At 40.0% G+C, this 12,043-nt stretch overlaps 1 protein-coding gene across 4 annotated transcripts in view; it reads right to left on the bottom strand.

Annotated features, from left to right (window-relative positions):
• The window catches only part of sfmbt2 (Scm like with four mbt domains 2), a 63,975-nt gene that overhangs the window by 26,801 nt on the left and 25,131 nt on the right, over positions 1-12,043 (bottom strand). For 3 of the 4 annotated variants that reach the window (XM_008305272.1, XM_008305273.1, XM_008305271.1), the window contains one exon: positions 10,220-10,240. The exons of the other annotated variant lie outside the window; for it this stretch is intronic. In XM_008305272.1, the coding sequence (XP_008303494.1) occupies positions 10,220-10,240 (21 nt within the window). The remainder of the gene's footprint in view (positions 1-10,219; positions 10,241-12,043) is intronic. 4 annotated transcript variants of the gene reach the window in all.

The following is a 12,043-nucleotide window of genomic DNA, read 5'->3' on the forward strand; positions in this document are numbered from 1 at the left end:
ACAGAGTCCAGACAGCGAAGCGTGCCGCCGCTGATAATGAAAAGGGATTCTGGATTGAGGTTGTTAGGCCCAGTGGAGTGTTTTCCTCAGAACATGTTTTGTTTTGTTTTTTTCTTTTTGTGTTTGTTTTATCTGGTGACGATCGGTTCATATCTCCAATCTAAGAGAGGACACTAGTCTGAGCATGTGGACTGAGTTTATCAAGATTGTGTTGTTGCTTTTTTTAAAATCACATGTTAAAACTATCAACGACAAGGTTTTAGATGCAAAAGCAGGCATTAAGTGGGAACCACACAGAGGAATCCATTGCATCTTTTACTCACTGTGCGCTCATTTTTCTAATTTTCTAATTTTGGAAACTTGAAATCGACATGTGCAGTTTTTCCCGAAGCACCCATAAGTGTGAAAAAAATTCTACATACTATAGATATTTTACTACTGACATTTTTAATTCATTTCCAATCTTGTGTCCTAACACATAAACACAGCCTGCAGGTCAGCCAAAAGCTCCCAGAGTTTTTGTGATGTCCCTGTTGGTCCCAGCTGAGTTTATATTTCAGTAGTTTATACTTCAATTAAAAGTCGACCTGTTCAACCAAGAGACAAAAGCTGATTTTACAGCAATATTTTATATAAAAGCCTTTTTTCCCCCCATTTTCTCATGTTGATTTGCTCTCATTCGACCACATTCTCATCACTGGAGCCACATCAGCAGACTTCCAGGATTAAATTATTGTTTTTGGTGGAAGGAGCAGTTAGCAGGAAGTATTACGGTTGACCAGGATTTAGTTTGCTTGGCGACAGACGCGTGTTTTAAGTCTGACATGAGTCCAACTCTCTGGTCGATTATAGACAAGCTCACACTTACTGGCAACCTCACCTGCTACTGCTGTAGGCTCATTCTTTTACTATTTTTATCCCAGAAGTTTGGGAATTGTTGTCCTTTGGTTGACAACAGCAGTCAACTATTTGTTGGGTGTTTTGTCAGGACGCTGATGAACCAGTTTTTAACCACAGACGCCTGATTGTTCAAATTCAGGTCGATTAAATCAGAAGAACAGATAAAGCAAACGCCGGATTGCTAAACCGTAAAATAAATGAGCAATTAAATGAGTAAGTAGATATTGAAATATCAAACATAGGGGTGATTACAAAGCAATTAAATGTAAATCTGTTCTTTCCTGTAAGAAGCCGGTATACGTAGGTTGTTGCTTTGCATCTTTTTGTTGTTCGGGACGCCTTCTTTGGGCGTATTTCTGGACAAAGCCAAGTTTTTAACTCTTGCAACCTCATCATCAGACAAAAACTTTGATGAGATGCTGTAGATTCAACTTTTGTCTGCTTGAATCACAAAACGGCTCCAACATGAGTGTAATAAACCACTCGGCAGTCAGAGGTTGTTGTTTGTGATCTACATATTTGTGATTAGTCGAAAAATTCCAGTTTTATTTCAGGTTTTATAGAAAAACGTGTTGCTGTGAGGTTTACACCGCCTGCTTAAAATTATGTTTTAGGACTTTTCAGCGTTAGAAAAGTAATCAAACATAATAAATCACATTATTTTGATGAAGCCGTTTAAATAGTTTTATTGCTGACTACATTTTTAACACGGTAACTAATCATCTCTCCCTCAAGTAACCTGTTTAACACTGACTGAACTAGTTTGTTCAAGTCTTTACAATAAAAACCCTTTTAGTATTTCACCTGCAGCACTTTTTTGGCAAAATTTTCATGCAAAGCATTAGCTTTATTTTTTTATAATAACCTATTTACATTTGACATTTTAGTGCATGTGAGCACATTTACAGCTTCTTCCAACTTTTTGCTCTTCTTGGAGACAACTGTTTGCTCTTCCGCATACTTAGGAATATATCTTCTGGACAATATATGCACTCGTTCATGTTTATGTTTCTGCTTTAGTGTTTGTAGATGTGTTCCTTTATGTGGCCTCTGACTCCGTTTATTTCTTTGTTTTTTGGTGCTGCTAATGTTTACTGGACAGTCGTGGGGGTGACGTAACCAACAGAGCGAGAAGTTGTGGCTTTTCAGACAAGAAAATGGAGGTTTTCACACTGCGCTCACACACGCATGCAGTGAAACACTCTCACGCAACTTCTGTGTAAATGTAAAGAAAGAAAAAACAACGTACCCGCAGGAGCTTCACATTTTGACCCTTAATTGGGAAAACACTGTCAAAGTGTCAAGGCTACGTCTCCCTTCACTTTCTCCTTATTGAACATTAGAAAACGCTGCGTTCTCTTCGGCCCGCGTCCAAAACAAACTGCTCTCAAACAACAGGAGAAGTGACAGTTTGCTCCGCAGAGGCTCGGGGTTTTAAATACATAATTGACTTATGAGACCAAAATCAATAAAAACCCTCTCGTGGCTCAGGACTCCAGAGGTCCTGCCTGAATCAAATCATCAACTGTGGAATTTTTCTGGCAAATAAATCAATGTGTCAACGCGGGAGGAGCAGCTTTTTCCTGCGACGGCAACGCGAACAGCGAGCGCCCAGACGCTCTCTCCGTGTGCCCGTGTAATAATAGTATTTTTTCCTGTGAGACTGTTTTCTTTCCTCGCTGCTGCTGCTGCTGCTGGATGTTTGCAAGCGAACACACACGTAGAGGCCGTACACACTCCTGCGTTGATCTCTGGTGTGCAGAAATAGATAAACTATTTTTACAGATCCTGCCGAGATTAGTCATGAGGCCATTTAGAGCTCAGCCGAAGCTGCACAAGCTCAAACTTCAACCTCCTTCTGTGCAGTTTCATTATGCGCTGCGGCGCTTTGTGTTTGAATAATTCTTTATTTTCCTTCGTTTCCATCGCGAAGGCTGCAGACGCGCAGAGGTGAAAGCCTGACTTTCACATAACAATAAGTGCATAATTAACCTTGAGGGAGGAGATCCTCAAAACACAGCCCTCCTCCCCCATACCGCTGCATTATTCCTGCTCGCTCCCAGAGGAGCTGCTGGATGGAGTCTCCAAGCAACATAAAGAGAGAGAGAGAGAGAAAAAAAACAACTAAACAAAGCAATGTATAGGTATGATACCAGCCTCCCTGTAAACACACTTGGCCCCGTGCACTAGCTTTACTTTAGATAATCAATGTTGTAATTAAAGAAGAAAAATCGCCTCCGTTTTCCGCCGCCATCGCAAGCAGCGCAACAGATTCTAATCAGAGTTAATGGGAGCAAATTACGCCTGATTCCCCCTCCGTCCCATCCAGTCATTACGCGCTGGCATGGAGATGAGCGCCGGGGTAGAGAGCCAAGTCAATCCCAAACGCCGGCTTCCATTTTAACCGACGGGCTTTCCAAATAGGCCATGAGCGTAATGACTGCAGCATGCGGTCGCAATTTGTGTGTTTAGAGGGAGAAACGTATTGCTGTTGCGTTTGGCACTTCCAGGCGCCGTATTGTTAACGTTTTTATAGTTCACGACAGGGCAAGGGGATATTAGAGCAATTGGTGCAAATACGAATTACCTTGGCGATGTGTTCAGGAGTTTAACAAAAAGAAAAAAAGAAAAAGGGCCCAGAGGAGCAGAGTAAACACTGTACAGGAGATGTGTGTGAGCGCTCATGTTGTTGTTGTTGTTGTTGTGCTTCCTTTGATTCTCCCCATTCATGAAAAACCTTCGCGCTCTGCTTATGAAAATGAAGCCGAATGACACAAACAGACGCAAATGCGCTTTTCTTCACGAGTAACACAAAACCATTGTGAGGATATGCAAATGTGGAGGTCACAGCAGGGAGGTTCGGTGAAAACTAGAGCTGTGCGTCTGACTCGGACCACCTTGTTCTGCAAGATAGTTGTTATTGTGGCGGGCTGCTGGCGGTTTCTGAGCATTCTTTGCTCTCGTGACACTTTTTCCTCACTGTAGGTCCTTTTTCCACTGCAAAATAAGGTCCTGCACCTCGATGGAAACAGAACAACTATATGTAGAAGTAGAGAGAACTCAGGAATGTCTTCTCTGCAGGATGACACAGTTAGAATGCCGGAAAGCATAAAAAGACAAAAGTAAAAGTTGAATGTCTTTGATTATTTGTTTTACAAGTATTAAAAACGCATGAAATCCATGCGTACAACCTTTTTCCAAGTGCCCACAGCTGTTGCCAATACTGGAAAAAAAGGCAACCCTACATAATAAAAATGTTTGGCCATGCATTCGTTGTTGCTCGGTGTAAACACAGCCTGCAGTTCAACTGAAAAGTTCCTGAATTTTTGTCCCGTGACTGTTAGTTGCAGCTGAGTCGGTCGTGGTTTCTCGGTTGTGTCGCAAAACACAGAATTTTTCAGATTTCTTTTTAATCTGGTTGGAGCAAATGGTAGATTTTTAATTTTTTTTTTATATATATAAGACACGTAGAATAAAGTCATTTTGATGAAATGTGATTTTAAGCTTGGATTTGGATTGTTTTCCTGATGGATCGACGTGATTCTTTCAGCGTTTAGTTCTGGTAAATGGTGTCATTTTGCCAGTTTTTAAAACATAATAATGAACATAAAAGTGCAGTTGTCAGATTAAAGCTGGATAATGTAGCTGACATCATTATATTAGTGAGAAGGTATGATGTGTTGCATGCTCAAACTCTAGTGTCAGATTCTAAAACCATCACTCAGTGCAGTCTCCTACTACAGGACAATACGTAAAAATAGAGAGTTTCTGCTCAGTTTTTGTTAAAATTCAGATTAATTTATTATCTCCCACTGGAAGAAAGTGTCTCAGAAGAAGGGAACTGCTGCATTCATTCATACAAAAACAAGTTTCCGATGAATAAGTTGAACTGGCAGAGAGACAACCTTTATGACGGTTGTTCAGGCTGTTGCGTATTTATTTCAACATGATGACAATCGGCTCAGCGAGCTTGTTGCAGAAGAGACTCCCAAAGAGGAATGTTTGATGTGAACAGAAAACCTGCAGGATTACATCTCCAATGTGACTCTACAGTAGTTTTAAAGTCTCACTGTAAGTTTGTATTTAACTATTTCTGTTGTAGTTGGAGGATTCCTTGTAGAATTTGAAGGCATCTTGAATATTTGTCTTTGTATGTGCACAGTATTGTCATTTGTTGATTAAAAGCCGCTGTAAATAGATCAGATCCTTCTCTAGTGGACCTTGTACAATCGCTCTTATCTCCCGCTGACCAATTTAGATTTATCAGTTGGTTTGATAATCGGTTGGTTGTTTTAAAGCAGATATTCCCGTATCTCTCTGCTTCCAGGTGATTTGCTGCTTTTCTTTCTCTTCTGCATTAGTGAGCTGAATATTTTCAGGCTTTTAGACTCTTCATGGAATGAAGTTTTAACTGAGCATCTGTTTCCATTTTTACACCTTTTACAGGCCAAATACTACATATATATAACAACAGCCCCACTAATCAATAATTGAAATAATTCCTACTTGTAGCTCTGGAACAGGATTACTCTGTGGTTATGTAATTAAAGCAGAGCCCCTCCCCCACAGTGTGACTGACTGCTGAATACATTTACCCACATTGTGCTTTTTAAAGGACTCTATATCTCAGTGCCACAGCTGAGCTGCCTGCACTGTTCTTACTGCTGACCACTGTTTAAAATGGTCATATATAACATCTATGCAGGTGTTGGGCCACAAATCTGAGCAGTTTATCATGAAAAAATGTTTAATTTCAGTCGATATCGATACTTATACATAATTTTATTTAAGTATTTTTTAACGAAGACCACAAGAAAAAAGGTTTGTTTGAAATTTAATCACTTCAGCCAAGTTGTATTAAATTTAATGTTAATTTAAATACTTAAATACCCACCGGCAGGTTGGAAAAGCATATTATTCATGCATTTATCAGAGTCAGAAAGGGTAGAAAACAGAAGGAATCATTGGGTTTTCAACTTTCTGATGGTCCTTGAACTAATCGTGTGTGTCTGCCATTTCCAACTTACTTTAATTCTACAAGTCTTACTTAAAGATTTGCCCAAAAATTACCAGTTTGTACCAACAAGATATAAAGACTTGCAGGCTGTTTGCAGAGCAGAAAGGAGATAGTATGGAAAAAACTTAAAATGTAAGTAGTAACGTGTCTGTAGTATGTACAGTCACCGTTTTTTTTTTTTTTTCCAGTGTTTTTCTGATTTACGTCATTCTGACTGTGTCATCCTGCACATCAGACACTTCTGAGTTCTCTCTCCTTCTAGTCGTGGTTGTTCTGTTTCCATAGAGGTGCAGGACTTTAAGTTGCAGAGAAAAATGAACCAACAGTGAGTCAAAATGTGACAGAAACAAAAAAAAAACTGCTGAGTGTTAAATAAAGAAGGCGAACAAAAAAGTGCGGCCTGTGGGCTCGGATGGAGGCGACACTTGTTTTTTTTTTTTCATGCAACTGAACTTTGCGTTTTTGCTCCTATGACAGTTTGTTAAACGTTTTTCTTGCAGCTATTGATGAAGCATCTATCAGCTTACCTCGCCCACACTGCTAACTCACACCGTGTCGGTTCTGTTGATAAACTGTAAATCGGAGCTCTTGCTCTGTTCGCCGCTGCCAGACTTTATTGCTACGTATAATTTGATTTTATCTCGTTTTATTTCATCTCATTTATTGTTTTAAAGCATCAGGTGAGGAAACCTCAGGCTTGATTTTGTTGTAGTTTTACAGACGATAAAGATATTTCTTCTATAAAAGGTGAACCATGACCCCGACTGCAAAATCTTTTTCCTTGATCCAGATGCAGAAGCGTGAATCGGCCTTTAGCATCAATTTGTAAAATACTTCAGGTTTCGCAGGTCTCAGCCGTCACACCCAAACCAGCGCAGCACCTTTTTCGGTTTTTCCTCGCCACAGTCGGCCTGAATGCAGCCTCGCTCTCACAACACAACGCTTCACACACACACACACACACACACACTCACACACACTCACACACACACACAGCCCAGACGACAGGTCTATCTCAGAGCGTCATCTTCCAGCAGGCTCTGGCAGGAAGCAGTGTGGTGAATTCATTATGCAAATCGTCTCTGTCAGGATTTGTTCAGCGAGCAGCTACCTTACCACATGACCAAACTTGTGATGTAGCCTAAAAAAAGCTCTTTACATGAATGGACGAATGTAATGCTGAACACATGCGGACACACATACATGCACATGCACATGAGAGGCTGACGGGGATTCACACACAGCAGCAGCAGCAGCAGGTCGACTCTGTCTGAACAAGCCTCGGTTTTTGAGCTTCGTGCGCAATCAAACTTCCAGGGATGTCGCTGGTGTCTTGAGTTGTTTTTACTAGAATTGCATTTTTTTGGCTCGTTTGCAGAGATTTGTTTCGAGGAAAGGTGTGTCTTACGAGAAGTTTTTCCTAAAATCTCCAGTTTAAACTTAAATTTTTTTAATCAATGCACATTTTTTTCATCTAAAACCAGCACATTTGACATAATCAAACATTAAACCAACTTGCGGCTAATGTTTCTGCCGTACACGGAGGGACTAAGTCATCCCAGGTGAGGTGGAGAAGAATCGACACTCCGGTTAGGCTGTCGCCGCCGATGACTTTTTAATTTCTCAAAAACGAGCAAATTACGCAACAGCGCTGCGGGCTCTCGCGGAACGGAGACGCTGATTAATGCGGGCGCCGATCTGATGATGATCTGAACGCATCGGTTAGCAGAGCAGCGCTCGAGTCGCGGGACTCTGTGTGTGTGTGTGTGGGTGAAGCTTCACGAGTGAGTAAGCGAGTTTGACCGGGGATTTAGGTGCGTTTGTTATCTAATTGAACCGATCCTTCCTCAGGTTCTGCACCTTCTCTGAACAATAAAAAAACGGTTCTGAATTTGAAAACTGCAGCATTAGCAGACAGACAACCAGGAGGCTTTTCTTTTTTTTTTCTTTTTCGATGGAGTCATTGTGAAAGTCTGGGCGGGAAAAAAAATCACAGGCTGCTTTGAAATCTCCTCCTAAAGCTCAGTTTTATGTGAAAGCCTCCCACAAGTCTTTTATCTTCTTCTGCACAAATGACAGTTTAAAGCAGCGTTTCATTGAAAACATGCCAAATTTCTGATATTCTATAACTCATTCGACACCGGTTCAGACTTTTTCCTTACAGTATAGCTTCATCTAAAGTGTAAGAAAAATTACTTTTACTCACATTTGATACACAAAATCTGTTTGTTGAACTTAAAAAAAGGCTAACCGGGACCACATAGCAGCTTCAAAATCTGTCCAACAGCAGCAGAAGGTTTTATGTTTAGACACCAGTGGACGAGGCTTTCTTGTAAAACAGGTGATGTAACCCTTAAAGGAAAAGCACTGAGCCACTACGTTGCGTAAAACCCCCATAAAGCGGACTTCTGTTAACCAAATGCAGTCGCATGTACAGTTCTGAGAAGAGGTTTGTCGGAGCACAAAAGGGGAATGGACTCAGACACACTAGTACAATTTAAAGCTGTACTTTTTATCCCTCTTTTTTGCACTTTGCTGAAATTTGTGCACCTGTTTCAGCTTCACTTTGGTGGAAGATGTGCAGAAAAGCCGTCTCCAGCAGACGTTTTTGCTGCTGGACAATAAGACGTTTCTCTCTGGCAGCACACAGTGGACATTTTTGACGATATCCAGCCAAAACAGCCGATACCCGTCCTCGCATCCCTGCTTCTTATGCCCACATTCACATCCACTGAAAAGCAGGAACAGCTACATGTTACAGGGAGGGGAAGCAGCGCTGCAGCTCAAGCCTCATCTACAAGTTATCCTGCACAGCTTTTCTGTTTCTATTTTCTGACATATTCACACTTCTGTCTTATCTACAACATCTCAGCAAAGCCTCCTTCTGAATGTAGACTGTTTGTAAACTTCACTGTAATGTGATAAGTAGGGAAATGTGTATTCATGAGGGATTCTATATTTATTTTTAAACATGTGCTTTTTTCCAGCTAATTGCAGATAACATCAGGTCTCTCCTGTGGTGGAATTAGCTGGTATTTCTGTGAACTCTAAAACCAGCCGGCCGGTTTAAGCATGTTTACTACAAGAAAGAAAAATTACAGTATTTATCAGAGCCAGAAACTGTCAAAACAGAATTTTTTGGGTGTTTTTTTTTTTCTTCTCCTGTTACATTTTTACTCGCTGTCGGCTGCTTAAAGTCCTGCATCTCCATGGAAACAGCACAGCCATGACTGGAAGTAGAGCGAGCTAAAAAAAAAAAAAAAATCTCTTTTGTGCAGCAAAATCAAGTTTTAATGACATGAAAAAACAAATTGAACATCTCTGATTATTTGTTTTACAAAACACTGAGAAAATAGGGAATCAACATGGACAATATTTTGGCAGCTCTACCATCCCGATAACTATAGATATTTACATTTTGAATTAGTTTCCATACTTGTTTTATTTATTTAACGCCATCTGATGATCACAACTACTTTATTTTTGGTGAATATTTAAATGCGACGTGTAGAATAAAGTGATTTTGATGACATATCTTAATTTTAATCTTATATTTGGTTGTTTTATCCAATAAAACTGAAAGTCACATGTGATTAAGCACTCTAGAAAGCTGAAAAAAACACTAACCCTTTGTTTTTTTACAGTTTCTGGCGCTGATTTTTTAAAAAACGACATGCCTTTTGAACGCGCTGGCAGGTTTCGGGGCTCTGAGGGTTCATATCTTCAATTACAGACACTTCAGCCACTAAGAAACTGATCGTCGGCAGTCATTACATTACTTCTTCTAGTTCTCGTCTGCGTCGGTGACACACATCGATTTAATCTGCCAGAAACATCTTAGACGCAGCGCTTCTCCGGCGTCTGATCTCTCTGGGCCTCACATGGACGGCTGACCTTCTATTTGTGACTCGGGTTTGTTTGTTGCACGCGAGCAGAGGAGGCCCCCTGTTTTTATCAAAGCATCGCACTACTCGCCGGTTATCATACGAGCACAGCTTGGTCGTAGCGGCACCAACAGCAGCATGTGTGTGTGTGTGTGTGTGTGTGTTATCACTCCACTAAAACACACTCACTCAGCACTCAGCTAGGAAAGGAGTCACATGCAAGGAGAGGCAAAAGCATGACAAGTCGTGAGGTCACTCCTCGTCGAGGAGGAAGAGGAAGAGGAGGAAGCAGCAGCAGCAGCAGCAGCACACTGTACATGCAGCTCTGAGGCCTAACGTTGACACAGTGTTGATTTCATGTTAGCCGCTAGTGAGCCGGGCAGGCGAGTTAGTCAGAGGCACTGTTAGAGCCGCTTACCTTTTCTTAGGTAAATGTTATCTGAGAGATAAAACACAAACAAAAATAACACAGGTAACTGTAACACAGGTGTAAGCAGTCAAAAAAATACACACTCTCCCGCTCTGCACTCGTATTCCAGCTGACTAAGCAACACACACACACACACACACACACACGCAGTAAAATGTCAACACCATGATGCAAATCCTTGAAATGAAGCAACAAAGTTCTTTTTTTTTCCCCTTTTTCTTTTTCTGGGGTTCGTCTTCACAAATTGACAGCATGTTGCAGAAGCCTGCGTCGGGAGCATCAGACTGCCTCCGTCAGTTACATCAGTTACGTCTCGGTTTGCATCATTTAACGTGCAGTGATGTCAGTTATCCATCTCTTCTTTTTTCTTTTTTTTTTTAAAGGGAAAAAAGGGGAAATTTCAAATGGAGGTTTTCTGAGAGGCTCACTGGGAGGCGGCTGATGGTAGCTGACATCAGCGGGTAGTTAAAACATATTTTTCCGTGTCCTGGACAGATTCTCCCTCTGAGCTCTGAGGGTTATACTGGTGCATGAAAAACATGGATTCACAGGACTGTGTTATAATAGTTTAAAGAGCTGTCGCTGTTTTTGTAAAAATAAGTATTTTTCTCTACTAAAAGAACTTAAGATGTTGGTGTAGTAAGAATCTGAACAGTTTACGTCTACACAGATCTGATCTTCTGGGTTTTTTTCTAAAAAGTTATTAACACAATTTACTTTTTCTTTTTAAATGCAGATAACTAGTAAAATCACAGAAAAAAATAATTGCACATATGGAGTTAAAAAAAAAAAAACTATAAATATCGGCCAAAATCTGTATTCTTATAAATAATAATTTGCTCTTTTACAATGTTTGACAGTAAACTTACACTATTTTTATTGAATTTAAATCAGCAAAAAGTTTTATTTTAAAGATATTTTCCATTGTTTGAAGTAAAAAGTATATTACGTAAAACATTTTTTGGCTTTTATTTTACAGATTTTCCCCTTTTTAGTTAAGTTGCAGATAACATCCCTAAAAGAAGTATGAATTTACTTATTTAGTATTTATTTATTTTATTATTTTTAATTTATTGTTACAGATATTTGCTGTTATACATTGTTTTTACAATTTGTGAATGGTACAGTATTCCACAATTAAAAAAAAAAATAAAATTTCTGACACCGTTGCTGCTAGATTTGTATTTTAATTAATGTTTTTTTGCAGTGTACCTATAACGTATCCTTCGTGCTTCACTACATATACACTGTGTTTGTCATTGACATGCTGTAATCTAAGTACACACACTTGAGATGTTTAGCAAACTTTAGTTATACTTTAGTAAATTCATTAAAAGCGGCACTACTTTATATATTGTTGCAATATATTGAAGCACATCTTTTTGGGTAGTTTCAATTTAACCCTCTGAACCCCAAACAGCTCCTGAGCATTTCTGCTCCTGTCACAGTTTCACTCACTGGGTTTATTTTTCACTGCAATATAAACAGAACAGCGATGACTAGAAGTAGAGAGACTCAGAAATGTCTTGTGTGTAGCATGACACATGTTTAGGCCATGAACCAGGAAGAAAGTAAAAACAAAAGTGGAACTTCTTTGACTAGACTCATTTCACAAACATTACCACAAGGGCCCAGTACTGGGGGGAAATGGTGGCTCTGCCCTGAATCTGTTTTCACACCTACAGAAGTCATCAACTGAAAATCCACTGATAAACTAGTTTGCTTTGCAAAAGTGTGTTTTGAAAGAAATCCACCAGCGTTCCATCCACCAACGACAATTTCCGATCTGGGAAGTGTGAAACCATTAAAGCT

Source organism: Stegastes partitus, unplaced genomic scaffold (assembly GCF_000690725.1).
Source record: "Stegastes partitus isolate 25-593 unplaced genomic scaffold, Stegastes_partitus-1.0.2 Scaffold2458, whole genome shotgun sequence".
Classification (NCBI taxonomy): domain Eukaryota; kingdom Metazoa; phylum Chordata; class Actinopteri; family Pomacentridae; genus Stegastes; species Stegastes partitus.